The sequence below is a fragment of the Nyctereutes procyonoides genome, unplaced genomic scaffold, assembly GCF_905146905.1.
Source record: "Nyctereutes procyonoides isolate TBG_1078 unplaced genomic scaffold, NYPRO_anot_genome, whole genome shotgun sequence".
NCBI lineage: Eukaryota > Metazoa > Chordata > Mammalia > Carnivora > Canidae > Nyctereutes > Nyctereutes procyonoides.
This window is the reverse complement of record NW_026575082.1, coordinates 12,860,730-12,881,070: the sequence shown is the minus strand read 5'-3', so window position 1 is coordinate 12,881,070 and position 20,341 is coordinate 12,860,730. Positions and strand designations below refer to the sequence as shown.

At 42.3% G+C, this 20,341-nt stretch overlaps 1 protein-coding gene across 1 annotated transcript; it reads left to right on the top strand.

Annotated features, from left to right (window-relative positions):
- The first annotated feature begins 549 nt into the window (after nucleotides 1-549).
- LOC129514652 (plasminogen activator inhibitor 2-like) lies at nucleotides 550-17,109 on the top strand. The gene is made up of 8 exons (XM_055333415.1): nucleotides 550-599; nucleotides 4,218-4,394; nucleotides 7,650-7,766; nucleotides 9,312-9,440; nucleotides 9,904-10,021; nucleotides 14,931-15,073; nucleotides 15,651-15,815; nucleotides 16,151-17,109. The coding sequence occupies exons 2-8, from the start codon at nucleotides 4,227-4,229 to the stop codon at nucleotides 16,559-16,561; spliced, it is 1,251 nt and encodes a 416-aa protein (XP_055189390.1). The 5' UTR covers nucleotides 550-599; nucleotides 4,218-4,226; the 3' UTR covers nucleotides 16,562-17,109.
- Nucleotides 17,110-20,341: the final 3,232 nt, after the last annotated feature.

Below are 20,341 nucleotides of genomic sequence, written 5' to 3'. Positions count from 1 at the left end.
TTGGGTGTGGTTGGTGACGGGAGATTAGGGTGGAACCCAGAATTATTTAGGAAATTATAGTTTGAGATATCTAAGACAATTTAAAATAGAGAATCTCCAAGAAAGAAAAATAGTGGTTCTCTTTTCCTTTCCATGCCCAAAGAGTCGCTTCAGGGGTGTCTAGACTCAGAGAGAATGGATTCTGTTGTCTTTAAATATTGCCAAGAGCCCACCGGCCATCTCTGCACAATGACAGAAGGCTTATTGTCGAGTTCGGCACTGTCCTTGGGCACCGGTATAGAGGGGGACACTTGAAACGGGCTGACAGACTTTAGCTAATTTTAACAGGCATGTGTAGGTATTGCCAAATTCTTAGGTTTCTGGATGATGTCATCCTCTGGACAAATTTCTTAAATGATGCCTTAGCAAACAAGCATTTTTATAATAGTGATGTCTTTCTGAGTAAAATGTTGAATCACTCAAAGGATACAGATTAGAAAGAGAAAAAAAAAAGTTGTGTGGGAGGGGCAGAGCTTTATAAAACCAGTCCTCTTCATGTGTGCACTCCGACAGCTCTCTGAGGACGGTTTCTTGTCAGCAGCGCCTCTGGGAATAACCAGGTATTTCAGTGATTTCCGTGGCCATGTGAAACAGGCTTTCATTTTTCCCCCTCTTCCTTTGTACTGGTATTATTAATAATGAAAGTTAAAGTGTGGGATGTCTTTAGAAAATGAGTAGAAATGTCATGGTGTTTTCTTGTTTAGATTATTTTTAAGTGAAACTATTTTAGTTCAAGAGTTGACCTAATTTATAGTAAGGCTTAATCTTGAGTCTCAGAAGCCAGCTGATGCCTGTGTAACATTAACCAAAGTGCACTATCAGTGGTGATGTCGATTTTATCGAACGGGTTAGAAAATGTATATTCTTTATTAACTAGGATTTTGACACTGAACTGGATGGAAATGGCTATATCGATTATTAATTGATATAATTCACGTCATTAAAATGTAGTAATTTAAGCAATGAAAATAATATATAAGTATCATATAAATATAATAAAAATAAGGATGACCGTCATTACCTAAAACTATCAGAAATTGCAGAAATTCAGCAGCAATCTGGGTTGGGTCTGTTGAACACCCCATTATATTTATTGAATTTAGTCAATAATTGGTCAATTTAATGGAAGAGAAAAATTTGCCAAACTGGTTGTTGGACTGACTGAAGTAATAGTTTGATAAATAATTTAATGCCCCCAGACATTCATTCATTATGAAAGTCATCAAATAACAGGAACTGCTTTTAATTGGGGAGAGAATACTAAGTTTGGATGGGATGTTTCCTTGAAGGTACTATTTCCTCTTTGTTTTCTTTGATTTTTGTGGTCACTTTCTAAATATTTGCACTATGCAGTCGCAAAACAAATTGTTTTAAATGCCACAGCAAACTCCAAACTAACATCCAGTGCCAATGAGAAGCCCAGCCCCACATATGCTCTCCATTTATTCTTCCTCGTGATAATATTAAACCTTAATTAGCAGCATGATATCTGGAAGTTAATGAAGTTGTAAATTTTGAGTAAGAAACTCACAACAGGTGTTACCTGTTTCGGGCAATTATGCTATTTGACACCATTCTGTGACTTTGATTTTACATTGTGTCAGGCAGATTCCTACCCAAAGGTAAGGCAGGGACTTGTCTGAGAGGAAACATGCTATATGTGGGCCTTCATAGATTACTAAGACCACAAACTTCTCAAACTTCATGTGAAAAGCGCCAGACTCAGAATCAGAAGGCTGAGATTCGGTCTAGGCTTTGAAGCTAACTAGCTGTGCAGTCTGCATCTTCAGGTTTTGGTAACAAGAAATTACTAGGTTTTCCTGAGCAAGTAATGACACAAATTAAATGAAAACAATGCTGCTGAAGGAATTTGGTAACTGCAATATAGACACGAGATCCTATTTTTTAATGTTAGATGTAGTTAATTGCACCTTACTTAAAAGTATAAAAACTAGACTATTTTTAAAAGAAGTAAATGCACCTGGGACAATTTAATTCTGTCCTTCTTTACTTGTTTCATTTATAAAGTCACCAGAAAGCTATCAAAAGCCTCTCTAATAGTTTAACACTTAAATTTTGTTAGTGTCAGTGACCTACTACTACGCAAGATACTATAAAGAATTCAGTCTAGGAGAAGGCTACAGTTACTTGTCTGGCGCTGAATCTTTATTTAGTTTTTTTTTTTTCACAAGAGGATAGAGATGTATTTTATTTATGAAATTAATTCTCAGTTTGTTTCCAAAATGTTACTGAGATAACTTACAAAAACGATCTGCCCAGTAAGACTAATTAATATAAAGACAATTTTAAATCAGTAGAAGGACGAGAAAACAAATGTCTGAGTCACCCAAGTTAACCTAATCTCTGTGATGAAACAAGAAAATACAATAGTGGTTTTTCTTTTTTCCTCTACTTAATAAGCCTTCTAGGAGCATTGTGGACTTACTACCTTCCTATTTTTGTTTCCTCTTTCTAGCATTTCTCAAGCTAGTAAGCTTCCTAAACTCTTACACATAATAGTGAAGTTCACCTCCAGCAGGAGAGGCAGTGTAAGGCAGTGGGTCGAGTGGGTTCCTGCAGCAGACCTAGGATTCAATCCCTGTATCATTCATAGAAGCTCTGTGACCTTATGCAAGTTATTTAATCTCTCTGAGCATCAGGAGGTTACCTATAAAATGAAGATAACAGTAGCTACCTTTATAGATCCTGTGAATGAGAAGAGGTAGCTTCAGGGACAAATTTTGCTTAATTCACAATTTTGTCTTGCTAAAATACAATTGGGTGGTATTTCACATGAGCCATTTTGATTCAAATTGCAACGATTTTCTTAAAAAGTGGTCATGAGCCAAGTGTTCACCTAAGACAGCCTGGATTAGGGAGGGACGTGGGAGCTGGCGCTTGTCAGGAAGCCTGCTGAGTGAGCCATGCCCTACAGATGCAGGACGTCCTTCACCTTGGAACCTCCCTCAGCCTCTCCTCAGCTCTGGGAAGCCACTGTCACAAAGTTTCCTGTGGGATGCTGAGTGTCAGCGTCATTTGGTATATTTATATATTTTGGTAATTATAGGGTGTGTTTTAAGCCACATTGAAAGCATAACACACAGCCAGAGAATGATCACTGGCCAGTACCAACAGATACCCGCGCATACCTTGGGTGTGTCCCCGCATTCCGCTTCACACAGACACTTGGGTCATGGAAGGTGTGTCTGTCCTTTATCTTCAGGTGGTGACAGGGTGTGTGTACGTATGATCCCCGCAGTGCTGCAATGGACTGCCCTACTGGGTGGTGGCAGGAGAAGCAGGTGGCGTTTCCAGCATGGCCCCTCATAATGTAGGAAGCTGTTTCACTGCAGGCCATTGATGGATATAGGTGTGTGTGTGTGTGTGGGGGAGGTTGGTACAGGAGTTAGGAGCTGGGTAAAAAACCAACCGTCAGATGATGAATCTGAGACACTCTTAGAAACAGGGAATCTGAAAGAATTGACAATCTCACCAGGGACCAACAAGAATATGTGTGCATGTGGCATATGTTTGAATAGGTGTGTATTTGCCCATGTGGGTCCCCGATATTTGCAGATGCAGCAGAGGTTGAAATCATGTCCCTGGAGCCACCCACCTGGCTTCCATGCCTCCTGCCCCTTATAGTTGGGTGACACTGGTCACTTTTCTGATCCTCTGTGCTGTAGTTTCTTCCTTCGTAGAACATGAATAGCAATGCCTTTCACATAGGGTTTTGGCAAGAATTAAATGGTTGGTAAAATGTTTAGAACAGCATCTGTTGTATAGTAAGAATCTAATGAATGCTATTTATTGTCATTGCTGTTATTATGGTTATTATATGGAACGTCCCTACTCATCATTTAACTGTTTGTTGCATCTCAGGATCAACTACATAGTTCACAGGATCCAGTGCAAAAGGAAAATGCAGAGCCCCTTGTTCAAAATTATCAAGAATTTTAAGTTGGTGACAGCAGAGCATCGCACCAAGTGTGGAGCCCTATAAGGCTGCACAGGTCATAGGACCATGATGCCATCCAGGCTCTACTTCATGTTGTCCCATGAAGGAAGAACAGAGAGGGAAGCCCTGTCCTGTGCAGGGTACACCTGTACTACTTGGCTGACATCACCCAAAATGTTGTCATCTTTTAGAGCTTTTTTCTTCCTCGCTTTCTTTCCAGATTGAAACAATGGAAGACCTTTATGTGGCAAACACCATCTTCGCCCTCAATATTTTTAAGCATCTGGCAAATACTAGTGCCACCCCGAATCTCTTCTTCTCTCCATGGAGCATCTCATCCACCATAGCCATGGTCTACCTGGGTGCCAGGGGAAAAACTGCAGACCAGATGGCCAAGGTGAGTGTCTATTAAAGCTCCAAATTAGGACTGGGTCCCACCTGAATGGAAGTGTAGAATTGTAATTTCACGCTTCAGACAGCTTGATGTTATCAAGGTCAATGGTTGTCACATGCTATTACAACACAAGTTCTCTAGGTTCAAATCTGCAAAATAGCTAAACCACAAAAACTCTCAACTGTGGATAGCAGAAAGCATACTGCAGTTTCTTATCTCAGAAGGCTGGAAATAGGGACCATGTCTTACATTTTATAAGATTATATTTATACTTTTCAAAGTATTTTGCATGCTTTATCTCATTTGGTTTTAAGACAAGCATCATCTTATAGATGGAAGCCTAGCAGCGTGAATGGTGCACCTGCCAGGGTCTCCTACGGTTTCCTGATGCCTAGTCCATTCAGGCTCCTTCTGTGCCTCTCCCACTGGGCTGTGTTTGCTCCCCACACATGTAAAGAATTTCTCCTTTGGTTTTAAGAGCTTTTCGTGAAGAGCTGTGGTCACCACACTATTGAAGATGCAAGGAGAGGAGCGTGACTTCAGAGGGCCCCAGCCATACTATCAACTCTGTGAGGTCACATCAACAAAATGAGGGGCTGGCATGATGGCCAGTTTTCAAAATCAGGGTGGACAGGATGTGGGGCAGCATTGTGAGGTATTGGTGGAAGGACTCTGTGAAGGGACTCAATCAGGGGACTGGACCCAGGGCCTTAGAAATCCATTGACCTGCTTCCACCACATACTTCAGTGTTCCCATGAGATGCATTCAGCACATTTAAAATGCACACGTTCCTGTTATGTCCCAGGTCAGGGAGCCAGATAAGGTCATCATCTAATGATTTTTTTGGATTCATGTAGCGACAAACACTGACGTTGTATGCTCGCAGTACAGGCTCTGCTTTCTCACGGGTACACACTGTATGTTCAGTTACACCAAAATGCCTCCGGCCACTTTTAGGTTTCCCATGAGAATCCTGCCTGATGCATACGTCCCTCGCTGGTGCACAGTGACCCATTTACAACCTGCCTCTTATGAGGTGGTTCACTGGGGGGGGGGGGGGGTGTTGGCCAATCTCACTGCAGGAGGAAGGGAGGTAAAAGCCCTCACTCCCTGTGTGTGTGGAAGTTTAAACATCAAGGCTTACAACGAAACAGTTGCTCAACTCTAATACCAGCACCATGTGGCAACACTCCTTCCCCTTTGTTCTCTTCCCCTTGGAGAAAAGAAAACGTGAACTGCATGGTGAGCTTTAGAAAACATCAGGATCTTGATTTTTTAAATGTAAAGGAATCAGAAGCAATGTTATTTGAGGGGGGGATGACAAATGAGGTAGGGTAGGGTGTTAAAATAAAAAACAAATAAATGTTGATACCAGAGGCAAAGGAACATATTGGTCACTCCGGGTCCAGCCAGCTTTTCCGTATCTGGAAAGAGCTTGAAGCACGTGGGTCTATGCAAAGATGTCATATTGTTTTCCTATAACTCTGCTGCCTGTGCTGATTTTACAATTCAAAGGAAAATTGGGTTAACTCCCTATTGAAAGGAAAAGAGAGGCTCGTTGGCTTGGAGGAAGAAGTATGGACTTTGGGGACAGCCCAGGCAGTGTTGAGTGGTGGCTGTGGCATTCCTACTAGGTGTGTGAGGGAAGGCGTGGTCTGAGGCTCAGCTTTCCCATCTACAAAGTGAGAATGCAAATGCCCAGCCTGCATGATGGTTGTGCAGATTAGAGATAACCTGTAGAGCGCCTGGTAGCTGTACCTGTTCTAGCAGCTTGTGCTCCTCAGCGCCTTCGCCAGGCACCTTTTGAGGAGCGTTTTGTGAATTTGCCCATATGATGCATGATCCTGTGAAACAGAGGCTATGATCACCACATTCATCTTACAGACCAGGGAGAGGCCACATAGCTGGGACTCAGTGTTGCTGGGCAAGGTGATAGTGTGGAAGTGGAGACAATGAATACATAAAAGAGATGAACTCCTAGAGCACATAAGTCTGTAAGAGATTGGTGTGCACAAGGAGCGGTCCTCCCAGCTCTTATGTTCTGGATGAGGCCCCAGACCTGCCCGGGCTCAGTTGCCTGTCTGGGCACTGTGCCTGCCTCTATCTTGTGACCTCCACATGACCCAGGGCCCCCGCCCATCCCCCATTTCTGTGGGGGCTTTTGCAATGATCCAGGAAGGCTTTGCAATAATTCAGGAAGGCTTTGCAATGATTCAGGAAGGCTTTGGTGCTAGCCAGGAGACTCCTGATTTAAGCATCAACTTCCTTTGAAGGGATGCAAAGCAGAAAAGCTGTTTCAGGAAATATTCTTCCCTTATGTGGGGGCAGAGTAGGGCCACTTGATATATAATTTGATGAGCTGAGAAAGATCTCACAACGCCTGACACCTTTCCTGCCAACCCAGAAACTCACTGCCTGGCTGGGCAAGCCTACTTTTCCTTTGTTAGCAGAGTCCCCACCATCAGTCTAGTTACCAGATAAGTTCCTCCTCACCCTGGGCCCCCCAAGGGGTATCCCGCAGGACCAGCAAGACCCAGAGGATGTTGGAAGTTGGGTGGAGGGCCAGCGTGGGGGTGCTGAGACTGGAGAGGCCAGGCTGGGAAGCTGTACTTTTGGGAAGGAGCCTGAGGCAGCTTCCTAGGGGCCAGCCTTCACCTGCACAGCTTCCCTGTGTTTTCTGGATCTGCCACTCACAATATAAAGATTGTATATATGTCATCTGACCCGTTGCCTGTCCCCCACATAGATGTTGGTTTCCATGTGTAATACGGTATGTGCAAATATTTTATGTGATCCCTGTTCATATTGATTAACTGTTTTTATGCTTAAACTGACTTTTGACAGATGAAAAGTGTATAATATATAAGGCCATTGAAAAGACAGAGAAATACAAGGTCATGAACTAATCTTATTACTTTCTTCACAATACTGGCATTTTTTATCAAGGCCATTTATGGGTTGGATGATAATTTAGATAATTTAGTGAAGAGATTGTAAATCACCTCATAATAACAAAGTGTTGTCTAGATGGCCAGTCTATGGATTAGTATAAAATAACCCAAGCTGTTTCCTGTGAGGAAAATTCCAGTTGCTGACACTTATATATTATGTATAAAGAGTATCTGCTTGTTCCCGAGACACAAAGGCAGGGAAGTAGACAGGACCAATAAGAGATACCTGAGAGCTGCTGGTTTAAAGGTGAATAATCTGGCAGGAAAGGATACAATTAACTGTGTTCTGTCTAATTCCAATTATAGGTGTTTCAGTTTGACAAAGTTGGAGCCCCTGAGACCCCCGTGACCCCAGAAAACCTTACAGGTTGTGAACTCATGCAGCAGATCCAGAAGAGCCCTTATCCTGAGGCTATTTCGCAGGTATCTAACTCATTGGTTCATAATTTATTTTGCATTTTATTTCTAGAATCTTCTCATCTTAAGGTCACCATGGTAGACAGGGAAAGAACCTAGTACAACTTCCTCCATTCATAGAAAGAAAACAAAAACTCAGAGCCCTTAAACAAATATCCTCTGAGCACACTGATAAGTATGGGCAGTGGGGGAGTAGAACCTAGGCTTCATGGCTTTTAGGCCAGAACTGTTTCTAAATTCGATCACACCGCTCCGCCTCTGGTTGGGGATGTGCAATTCATTCTGAAACCATTGTGGCAACGAGAATGCACATGCCCGGATGCAGATTTCCAGGTGGCAGAAGGTAAAGAGTGACAAACAACTGAGGAATGGGATGACGTCATGAGAGACCATGACCCTCAGATATCCCTCTCCAGCCCCTCTATTTACCTATTTATCACCTGTCCCTGTATGTATATATATATATATATATATATATATATATGTATGTATCTATTTCTCACCTATCTCAGGTACCAATATCTCTTCTTGGTACTCTACTTCCTTCAGCACCAGCTATCTAGATAACTTACAGAAATTGGGTATAGATATACTCCTATTGATTAGCAACTTCCATAATATGTTCATGGGCTGGAGGGGGGGGATCCCGCATAGCTTCCTTCTTGGAAGGCTGCTCCATTGGCCTGTTGCCCAGGGAATCATGGGCCAGAGGAGGTGGAGAAGGCCTCTTCAGTATGGAGGCTCAGTCAGGCCTCCTTTGACACCCGGCAGCCCATCTGCAGGGCCCCGACCTCTGCCTCCTGGGCATGACTGTACCCCGTATCTGTCATCACACTTACAAAGGGGGGGGGGTTGAGCGGATTGGAAGCCACCTGCATTCTTGTGGCTTCCTAGAACCCAGATTTCCCACTGCACAGACCACCCTTTAGTTGTAAAGTGGATACTTTCAGGTGTTATATTAACTTTTCCTTTTTTTAATTTCTTTAACTTTTCCTTTTTTTATATTTATTAACTTTTTCTAAAACATTTCTAAGGTAACGTTTTAATAGAATAAAATTCCTTAGAGACCCTGAGGTTTAGGAACTCCTCAAAGAAGCCTCACTTTCTTCTAGGATGTTGGTCACTTGCTGGTTAAACACAATCTGTAGGTGCAGCTAAGTCGGAAACAAGGAAAACCTTACCTTAGGAGTTTTCATGCACTACACGGAAAGTATTTCCTCAGAGATTCCTCTAAAGTGTCAGAAAATAAGTAGGGGCACGTGGGTGGCTCAGTGGTTGAGCGTCGGCCTTTGGCCCAGGGGGTGATCCTGGGGTCACGGGATCGAGTCCCACGTCGGGCTCCTTGTGTGGAGCCTGCTTCTCCCTCTGCCTGTGCCTCTCTCTGTGTGTCTCTCATGAATAAATGAATAAAATCTTTAGAAAAAAAAAGAACATTCAAAGTATACATTAATACAGCATTTTACTGTGGCATTTAAAAAAAAAAAGTCTGCTTAACAAATAATCCTGCTGGGCGTCCTGTGCTCTCTAAAGAGCGCCTCGTCTGTGTTTAAGGCCCAAGCGGGAGCCGCACTCCACTCCGCCTTCAGCTCCCTCAGCGCCGCAGTCAGCGCAGCCTCAGGGGAGTACTTACTGGAGAGCGTCAACAAGCTGTTCGGAGAGAAGACTGCGAGGTTCAAGGAAGTGAGTGAAACCTGTGGCTGCAATGGCTGGGCCCCCACCCGACGACGTGCAGCGACCCTCCAGGCTGAGAGAGCGGCCATCCCGCGCCCCGGGTCACGGCAGCCGCTGCGCATGCTCCGTGGTGGGCGCTCCCTCAGCGGCTGCGGAAGCCCCGCGTGCACAGCGAGCGCTGGAGCTCGGGGAGCGCTGGTTTCCAGAGCCTTCCCGCGAGCCCTGCCTTCCCCTCTTACCAGTGGCCGTAGTGCACAGTGCAGGAGTGCAGATGAGTGTGGGCAAGGGGGTCCCCGGAGCACGCATAATCCACACCGTTTCCTCTTTCAGCCTCCCAGCCCCCCTTCCCCTATCTCGGGCCCCCCCCCTCCCTCCCCCCAAGTCTTGGGCAGGAAGCCCATGATTTACAATGACACCAAGTCTTGTTCAGCTTATATTCTGTGTCACCTTTGGCCTATTTCTTGCTTTAAAGGAATATATGCGACTCTCCAAGAAATACTACTCCGCAGAACCCCAGGCAGTGGATTTCCTAGAATGTGCTGAAGAAACCAGAAAAAAGATTAATTCCTGGGTCAAGACTCAAACCAAAGGTACAACCAAAGCAATATTTCCTGTTCTTCTTTTCAGTTAGAAACCTCCCATCTAATTTTTTAAAGAAATCATTCCCTGCACTTAGCCCTAACTCCCTTAAAATTCACCCAACCGTAGTTACTTCGGCTAGTGCAGCGTTGTTCTTGTTCAGCTGAGGGGTGTTCTAAGTGAGAAAGGATAGTTGAGGCCTCCTGCAGGAAGACATCTGTTCCGTACTTACTAATCTGATTTTGGATATTACCTAAGAATGGAAGATGAGGGCAGGCAGAGAGGATTTCCAAGGCAGGAAATACCAGTGTTGAAATAATTGTGCTGTATGTACGGTGTGGACAAAAACAAAGAAAGAAGATGTGTTCCTCCCCCACCCTCTCCTCTTGAGTAAGTGGTGCGAGACCACTGGCAATGGAAGAGGCAGGATCCGAAAAGTATTTTAACTGGTATTCACCATTCACAGCCAGTCTGCTGTGAGGTCTTTAGGTCCCTGCTGATGCAGCTCATGTCCCTACTTCTTTCATGGGCTCCTGTCTCACCATGTGGTTTTTACCAGGACTCAAACTTAATTAAGTCATCCATTCATTGTTACTGAATTCAATCCTTCAGTCAACAATGGTTTATCCAGCACTTACAAGAGCCAGGCACCGTACACGCAAAGGAGGATAAAAATGGAAAGGAGACAGAACCCCGCCACCCTAGAACTCGCGGCCTAGGGGAGGTGTTCAGTTCAATCGGCCATGGCTGCAAGGTGGTCATACGTGCTTTTATGGGGGCACACGAGAAAGGCCCTTGCCTCCAATGTAATGACAGGAAGGGTCTTCTGGAAATGAGAAGTGTTTATGTTGTGATTACGAGAATGGGCTGCAGCTGGTGAGGCTCAGGGAGAGAGTTCCAGACAGAGGGCTCAGTTGTTCCAGGATGCAGAGGTGAGGGAGCTTGGCCCTCTGGGGCAAGGAGTAGAGACTGGCTGGACTTGAATGTAAAGCACAAGGGAGGGGATGAGACTACAGAGGTGAAGTCACGCACTTGTCATGCTGTCACTATGTCCCCAACGTCCCCACATGGGAACAACTTCACTGCCCTCCAGCTGGCCTCTGCAGAGGATCTTACTCTTCACCCTGACTTTTGAATTCTTAATAATCCAACCGACTGTGCTTGATGACTGCTGGCTCCCGAGCTCTCCATGGCATGTCAGCTGCTACTTCCAGGCTTAGTTTTTCTGCATTCCCTAACTTCAGAGTTTAAGGGGTTCACCAGAGTCCTAGCCTTTCTTAGCGGTATCTCCCAGCCACTCGCCTCTTCTCCACTCTTCTGGAGCTTTGTTAGCTTCATGACTCCTGTTAAACATTTGCTTTGTACAGCCTTCAACTGTGACTGAACTGATTTTATTTTGCTTGCCTTGCCATCCCATATAGACTATAATAATTTGAGGGTAAGGGCAATATGTCACCCTTCTCCTGTGTCTCCACAAAAATTAGCACAGCCTTTGACTGATCATGAAAATCCTTCATTCTTCCAAATCTCCAGGTAGAATAATAGGACTTAAATAAGTAACTGCTGACTAGCAACATGTAGACAGATTTCTAAGAAGAAAAATATAGAGATTACTGCAAAGGTGAATTGCTTGGGTATTCCATAGATTTATGAGCTGATAGGACAGAAAGGTCCTTGGAGATAATTTACCCAAATTTGCCCCTTTTTTTTGTTGGACCCCGAGTCCCTGAGGGGTTAACTGGCTCATTCACAATCCCACTACCAGTTAGTGGTGAAAGTGGGGGTTCCTCTTGTTCGATCCTTAGTCTAATTCTGAATTCTTCATTTGGGTGTTTAAAGAATCTGTTAGACAATTTAGGCAGGAAGTAAATTTTCATGTAATTCCTATGGTTTAAAACTTTGTTTCAAGCAATAGTTTGGTGTCTTGGTTTCTTGGCGCCCATAATGGGAAAAAACACATGAACTGAGTTCTGTAGAATTTATAAAATATTTCTGTTCCTCTGAAAATAGTTGATTACTTTTGTTCTTCCTTTCTATAACAGATTTTGCAATTACTGTCCTAAAATACTGACAAACCACAGACACAGAGGAATGAGGGAAAGTGAAGGTTAGCAGAAGTGAAAGTAAAAGCTGCAACATTCAAGAGATGTGGAGGTTCTGCTTTTCTGAGAACAGCACCATTTTTTTTTTCTCTTTACGCATTGTCTTCAGTGGCTGTGAAGGAAACAGTTGTATTGCCAGAATGCCTCGTGGTCCCCTGGGCTGACTGCTTTACCATATTTTATAATAATTTGAGGGAATTGTCTATTTTATTTGTGATGATCACATTAGTGCTGTCATTCATGTCACAAAGTTAAGTGAAGCCATAGGAATTGTCATTAGTCACCAAGAATTTCTTTTTTCCTTTTTTTTTTATATATTTTTTATTGGAGTTCGATTTGCCAACATATAGTATAACACCCAGTGCTCATCCTGTCAACTGCACCCCTCAGTGCCCGTTACCCAGTCACCCCATCCCCCCACCCACCTCCCCTTCCACTACCCCTTGTTCGTTTCCCAGAGTTAGGAGTCTCTCATGTTCTGTCTCCGTCTCTGATTTCCCACTTGTTTTCTCTCCTTTCCCCTCTAATCCCTTTCAATATACTTATATTCTTCATATGAGTGAAACCATATAATTGTCCTTCTCCGATTGACTTACTTCACTCAACATAATACCCTCCAGTTCCACCCACTTCCAAGCAAATGGTGGGTATTCGTTGTTTCTAATGACTAATATCCCATTATATACATTTACCACATCTTATGTCGATGGACACCGAGGCTCCTTCCACAGTTTGGCTATTGTGGACATTGCTGCTGTGAACATTGGAGTGTAGGTGTCTTGGTATTTCACTGCATCTGTACCTTTGGGGTAAATCTCAGCAGAACAATTGCTGGGTCGTAGGGTAGGTCTATTTTTAACTCTTTGAGGAACCTCCACACAGTTTTCCAGAGTGGCTGTACCAGTTCACATTCCCACCAATGGTGCAAGAAGGTTCCCCTTCCTCCACATCCTTTCCAACATGTGTTGTTTCCTGTCTTGTTTTTTTTTTAATTTATTTATTTATGATAGTCAGAGAGAGAGAGAGAGAGAGAGAGGCAGAGACACAGGCAGAGGGAGAAGCAGGCTCCATGCACCGGGAGCCTGATATGGGATTCGATCCCGGGTCTCCAGGATCGCGCCCCGGGCCAAAGGCAGGCGCCAAACCACTGCGCCACCCAGGGATCCCTCCTGTCTTATTAATTTTCACCATTCTCACTGGTGTGAGGTGGTATCTCATTGTGGTTTTGATTTATATTTCCCTGATGGCACGTGATGCAGAACATTTTCTCATATGCATGTTGGCCATGTCTAGGTCTTCCTCTGTGAAATTTCTGTTCATGTCTTTTGCCAATTCATTTCATGATTGGATTGTTTATTTCTTTGCTGTTGAGTTTAATAAGTTCTTTATAGATCTTGGATACCAGCCTTTTATCTGATAGGTCATTTGCAAATATCTTCTCCCATTCTGTAGGTTGTCTTTTTGTTTTGTTGACCGTTTCTTTTGCTGTGCAGATGCATTTTATCTTGATGATGTCCCAATGGTTCATTTTTGCTTTTGTTTCCCTTGCCTTCGTAGATGTATCTTGCAAGAAGTTCCTGTGGCCAAGTTCAGAAAGGGTGTTGTCTGTGTTCTCCTCTTGGATTTGGATGGATTTTTGTCTCATATTTAGATCTTTCATCCATTTTGAGTTTATCTTTGTGTTGGTGTAAGAGAGTGGTCTAGTTTCATTCTTCTGCGTGTGGCTGTCCAATTTTCCCAGCACCATTTATTGAAGAGACTGTCCTTTTTCCAATGGATAGTCTTTCCTGCTTTGTTGAATATTAGTTGAATAGAGTTGAGGGCCCATTTCTGGGTTCTCTATTCTGTTCCATTGATCTATAAGTCACCAAGAATTTCAGTTGACTGGGGATATAATGATGAATCTATGGAAGCTGGTCAGATCACATTGACCTTTGTATTAGTCTTGTATCTGTCGGTAGGATTGGTAGCAGTGGAGGTGGGCACACACGCCTGACCAGTTTACCAGTTTGTGAGCTTGACGAGGTTGCTAACCTTTCTCAGCAGGGGGTCTTTTTGTGTAAAATGACACTACTGAGACCCCAACAGAATAGTTATGAGGATTAAGTAAAATGATGTATTTGAGCCTTTGAAAAATTATAGAGCAGGTATTTACTATACCCGGGCTGTTTCTTAAGCCATTTTGTTGTTGTTGTTGTTGTTGTTGTTAACTATCCCACTTGGATGTGATAATTTCTGAGACCCTTCCTTCCCTGGCATGCTCATGTATTCCCTTCTCTGCACTGCCAAAGTACTTTGAGTTCTGTTGTAGAATTTCTGACACATTGTTTCACTGCTTATTTTGAACACCTCTTCCAACATTCTCTTCCCTCCAGGGCAGTTCTTCCTTTCTCCTCTCTTGTATCTGCCTGACTTCTGCTGTAGGTGTAGCATGACTTCAAAAAAAAAAAAAGTTTTTGAATGAGTCAGTGGGTCAGACTCATAGATTGTCTGGATCAGATCTAGAAGGAGCTCTAAACTTTGAGAAACTTTGAGAAAACAAAAAAGGAGGTGAAAATTTTCCAGTTTGATAGGCATTCTAAATTTTAGATGCATTACTTCTTCATTTTCTCTTGGACTTTGCAAACCTTCCAAGAAATTTAGTCTGCTTTACTTAAGCTTTAGATACATTGGGAGAAAAACTTGAGCTTGAGGTCATTACCTCTGCAGAATCTGACAAATGTACATGCTGAGTTTGATGGGGACTCAAGAGATTCAAATCATAATAACGTCGCAGTTCTTGGTCATGAAACCTAAACATGTGTCATGTTTGCTGTAGGCAAAATCCCAGACTTGTTACCTGAAGGTTCTGTAGATGGGGACACCAAGATGGTCCTGGTGAATGCTGTCTACTTCAAAGGAAAATGGAAGACTCCATTTGAGAAGAAATTAAATGGACTTTATCCTTTCCGTGTGAACGCGGTATGAGACAAGATGGACTTTTCCTAACATATATTTAACACCTTGGCCAAGACAAAGAAAAAAAATTAGAGACCACTCATGCTCCTACATGACTTGTTAGTCATAAATTATGCACTTTGAACAGTTGGTTGACTCAAGTTACAGAGTACCACTCAGTAATTTTCTGAGAGGCTGTATGAGTAATGTTGAGACCATGGGCTTTAGAATTACATAATTCTGGATGCAGATGTAGGTTCTACTGATATTTATCTTCCGTGGATTCCATTTTTTGATCAGTGGAATTTGACTATTGTAAGGATTCAATGAGATTTCGCAGAGTTCTTGGCCCATGACAGGTGCTGAACAAATATTTTAGTATTATTATAATTATTATTATTGTCCATCTTAATAATAGATGTAATCATGATAAAGCTTATAAGATCAGAACAGCTGTGAGGGTATAAATAGTTTATTTTGTTGATTTTTAAGAAGATATTTCTTCAATACTAAAGCAGAACCTATTTCTCTTCTATGTCTAATTATAGATCTCCTGACATCTTAATATCGACTTTCATAATTTACTTTTTAATAATTTTAGACTCAGCGCGTTCCTGTACAGATGATGTACTTGCATGCAGACCTGAACATTGGATACATAGGGGACCTGAAGACTCAGATTCTAGAACTCCCATATGCTGGAAACATCAGCATGTTCTTGTTGCTTCCAGACGAAATTGCTGATGTGTCCACTGGCTTGGAGTTGGTAAGCCATTCTAGCTTGTATTGTTTTAAACCTCTGCAGCTAAACTTACCTTTCATGACAAACATGTCTACAGGCATAGAAAATGGTGTGCAGCACCTCACAGAAACATGTGAATTGGTTGATAATAAATGTTCATGTCTCAAAGTTTAATTTAGACCGTTAATATATGTCATACGTGCTACATTCATGCAAAAATTTTACCGGTGTATAAAATTTTTATATCACCCACCATATGGTAAAGTTAAAGTCATTGATTTTTAACATGATATTTTTAAGTTATTTGCCTTCTTTTCTGAGCACTTATAGGCTTTTCTTTTTAATGTTTTAATTTGTAGCTGGAAAGTGAAATAACCTATGACAAATTCATTAAGTGGACCAGCAAAGACACGATGGCCGAAGATAATGTGGAGGTGTACCTCCCCCAGTTCAAATTAGAGGAGCACTATGAACTCAGATCCATTCTCAGGAACATGGGCATGGAGGAAGCCTTCAGCCAAGGCCAGGCCAATTTCTCAGGAATGTCCAACACAAATGACCTGTTTCTGTCCCAAGTGTTCCATCAAGCCACAGTTGATGTGAACGAGGAGGGCACGGAAGCAGCTGCTGGCACTGGGGCCACTCTGTCAGGGAGAACTGGCCACGGAGGCCCACAGTTTGTGGCAGACCATCCTTTCCTCTTCCTTATCATGCACAAAATCACCAAGAGCATCCTCTTTTTTGGCAGGCTTGTCTCACCCCAAAATTGAAAAGTTCTGTTTCTGCACAGGATTTTGTAGTATGAGCTGTAAGTCTCAGAATTGCAATGAGTGCCAAAAATTTAGAGACTTTTTTCCTACACATTTCTGCTCTTTTCTGAATAACTTCTACTACACAATGATAAGTACAGAAATAACTAGACAACTATCCACCTTAGCATTGCAAAGCTGACTAATCATTTGTTCTCGTAAGTAGAAGGATGTCCCAGTTAAGTCTTCCTTACTATGGGTTTATTTTATAGCATTAACTTTAACTGTATTATTTATTATTTTATATAATGGTTTTAATTATTGTTCACTGTCAGTTTTATGTAACTGATATAGTTACAGAAGCGAGTGATCAGTTATTTTTCTAAAATATGCATTTACTTGTTTGTATAATGAGGGATGAGTAGTTGCTCTTCCATGCCCTTTTATAATAAATACTTAGAAGAAAGCATTGAAATATATGTGTATTTTTAGCATTATTATTACATAGATGTGTCTATAACTAATGTAAAATTGCAAATATATATAAAAATAAACATGTTTCCATGCAACCATTTGTTTCTTGTCATTCCACTGCGTCATTAGTTCCTAAGACCTGTCATACCTTGATTCCCAGGGATCAGGAATCATGCTTCATTTTGTGGGAGAACAAGGAAAAACAGAATAAATGCTATAAGAGAATAACTGCCCCTGCTGGGAGCCCAGTATTAGGAGTCAGATGGGGTTGTGTGTAAAATGGTTTAGAGCTGCCTTCTTATAGCAGCAAAAAAAAAAAAAAGCAACTCAGAAAAGTTTGAGTCAAAGTCCTTTGGGGATATTCATGTTTAAACCTCAAGGATAGTGGGAATAAACACTTGGTCCAGTGGTTCAGACATAGAATCAAGATCAAGGATTGAGCTGAGAGTTCAGGGAAGAGGAGATGGGCTGGGTATACGAGTAAGTGGGAGGGACGCCTGGGTGGCCCAGGGGTTGAGCATTTGCCTTTGGCTCAAGTCATGATTCTGGGGTCCTGGGATCAAGTCCTTCATTGGGCTCTCCAAAGGGAGTCTGCTTCTCCCTCTGCCTGTGTCTCTGCCTCTCTTTGTGTCTCTCATGAATAAATAAATAAAATCTTTATTTAAAAAAAAAGAGTAAGAGGGGAACCACAAATGTCTTCCTTTAGAGGTGTTTGCTTCAAATAGCACAGAATGCTTTTGAGTGGATCAGAGACAGAGCAGATCATAGCTTAAGTCATGAGAATGAAGACAGATCTGGTTTGGGGTATCCGAGCTGGCTACAGAGCCTGGCTGCGGGAGTGCGGCTGGACTCTGAGAGTGTCTCCCAGGCAGCACCTTCCCCGTGACACAAGGCAGGGACGGATGACCCACTGGAACATGGTGGCTAAACAAGTAACCCCAGGCCCTTGACAGTCCCTAAATCTCAGTGCTAGCACTTATGAGTCATCTAACCATGGGCCAGGAATGGTGCTTCTTTATGATTCAATTTTCTTTTGGTGTAAACTAGAAAAACCAATGCTTTTCTCATAAGGTTGCCATGATGGTTAGATGAATTTACATATCATAAGCAATTTGGAGAATGCTGAGCATGTACGGTATTTAATTAGTACTAGTGCTGATATTTATTATCTTTGTCAGAAGTAAAACTGTCTCCCAGTCAGCTGGTCAAACATAGAATCCCTGGAAATTATTTAAAAAATGAGTCCTTAAGGCTTGCATTGTGGTTTGCTTCCTACAAATTAGACATTCTTAAAAATTAAGAGTTCTTACTTCTTTCATTCTCTTACATTTAGATTCATTTTTCTATGCTCTTCAATAATTAAGCAATTCAACACGTAGTAGCTTTTGGAATCATCATGCCTCATTGCTTATCTATATGTCTCACGCTCATAATGGACTTAGAAGATGGGTGTGGAATTCTAGATTCAGAGCACTCTTTAACACTCCAGAGGTACGATTCTTACAGTCTTCTGGCACCAAAGTGGCTAATAGGAAAATTTATGTCAAGATAATTGTTGCTCCTTGTAGTTTTCACATTTTTTTCCTTCATGGTGTTCTTGATATTTCCTTGCATTAAGTATATTTTTTAATTGTTCCTCAAAATCTATCTTGTTCATCAGATATTTTTTCCATCTGGAAATGTGTATCTTGCTTCAGTTCTAGGAAACTCTCAGCCATTGCTGTGGACTGAATGTTGGTAGCCCCTCACCTCAACGTAAATGTTAAAGCCCTAATTCCTGATGTGATGAGATGAAGGGATCAGAGCTTCCTCTCTCCACCATATAAGGACACAGAGAGAGGCAGCCTTCTGTGACCTGAGAAGAGGGGCCCTTATGCAAAACCCAACCATTCTGGCACCCTGATCTCAGATTTCTCTAGAGCTATGAAAAAATGTTTGTTGTTTTAGCCACCCAGTCTTTGGTATTCTCTATAGCAACTCAAACCAAATAGGACAACTATTATCTACTCATTGTCTCTGTCCATTCAATTCATGCTCTTCTTCTGGATTCCTGTTAGAATAATATTGATGCATCTGGGATTCTCTCTGTTTTGGAAATTTTTGGAATACCTAATAAATTCATGTGGTTTAAACAACAATATCATTAAAAGGCTGAAGCAAAAACTATCCCTCCCACTGCTCTTCCCCATTCATACAGTTCCTATCCTTAAAGCCCCATTAGTAATGTCTGTATGGATTACCACATATACATAGGCAGGTCATAAATAACAACAAACAAAATTGTGTTGATAATATTACATTGTTAGCTTAGGATACTATTTTAATTTTTATTTTTTAAGTATTTTATTTATTTATTCATCAGAGACACACAGAGAGAGGCAGAGACATAGGCAGAGGGAGAAGCAGGACCCCAGGATCACAAACTGAGCAAAAGGCAGACTGAACCACTGAGCCACCCAGGTGTCCCCCCAGGATACTATTTTTAATTGGGGTAAGTGGGAAAGGAATCTGGAGAAGGTTTGGGGGAAACAAATAAGTAAAACTTAGTTTGTGACTTTAGAGAAGATGAAAGAACTTCTTGCCTGGTTTGGCAGTTTCTGTGTTGATGCATTTAATGCAACATGAATAACTAGAGCACGTCTCTGTGCATTGATATAGCCCAGGTCACTCTTGGGTGAACTGCTGCCTGGTGAGATGAAGCCTCTCTATCTACAGCCTCCATGTTAGAGTCTGGAGGCACCCATAGATATAATTATCTACTTGGCCCACATTAGGCAGGTGCGATAGAATTTCTTACACAGGTCACATTCCCTAGTGAGGTCAAGAGAAAAACTGTGCCCTGGGGTCCCCACTAACATTCAAATGTTTTCTGAGCCAGTTTACCAGTGAAAGGAAAGTGCAAAGTGTATGAAGAACATTCCAAATCTTTGATAAGTGGAGAGGCTCCTTCTTTCCCTCGATCCCTCTGAATTATCCTCAGTCCCATTCCTCTCTCTGATCCCCTTACAACCCCACCATGGGCAGGTATTCAGTGGTAGAAGATAAAATGGTAACTGTTGTTTTTCCTGCCCAATAAATATGAAGGAGTGAAGGAACATTCATAGGAAGAAATAAAAGAAAATTTAAAAATGATGAACCAGCATCTGACACAGTGTCCCTAAAACATTGATCCAGACCCTTTGTCGCTGGGGTGGGAGACTGGATATGGGACTGGTTGGAATTGTGCCTGGGTCCCGCATCAACCCATCAAGGGAGAAGAGCACCAACATTTGTTGGATGCCTCTTGCACATGGCACCTGAAGAGCAGCTTTATTTTATTTTTAAGAT

Bases quoted from the DNA above. Each gene is read 5' to 3' on its own strand.
- LOC129514652 (XM_055333415.1), top strand. From the start codon at position 4,227: ATGGAAGACCTTTATGTGGCAAACACCATCTTCGCCCTCAATATTTTT. The intron at 7,767-9,311 runs GTATCTAACTCA...TCTGTGTTTAAG, and splicing joins ATCCTGAGGCTATTTCGCAG to GCCCAAGCGGGAGCCGCACT. The intron at 15,816-16,150 runs GTAAGCCATTCT...TTTAATTTGTAG, and splicing joins TGTCCACTGGCTTGGAGTTG to CTGGAAAGTGAAATAACCTA.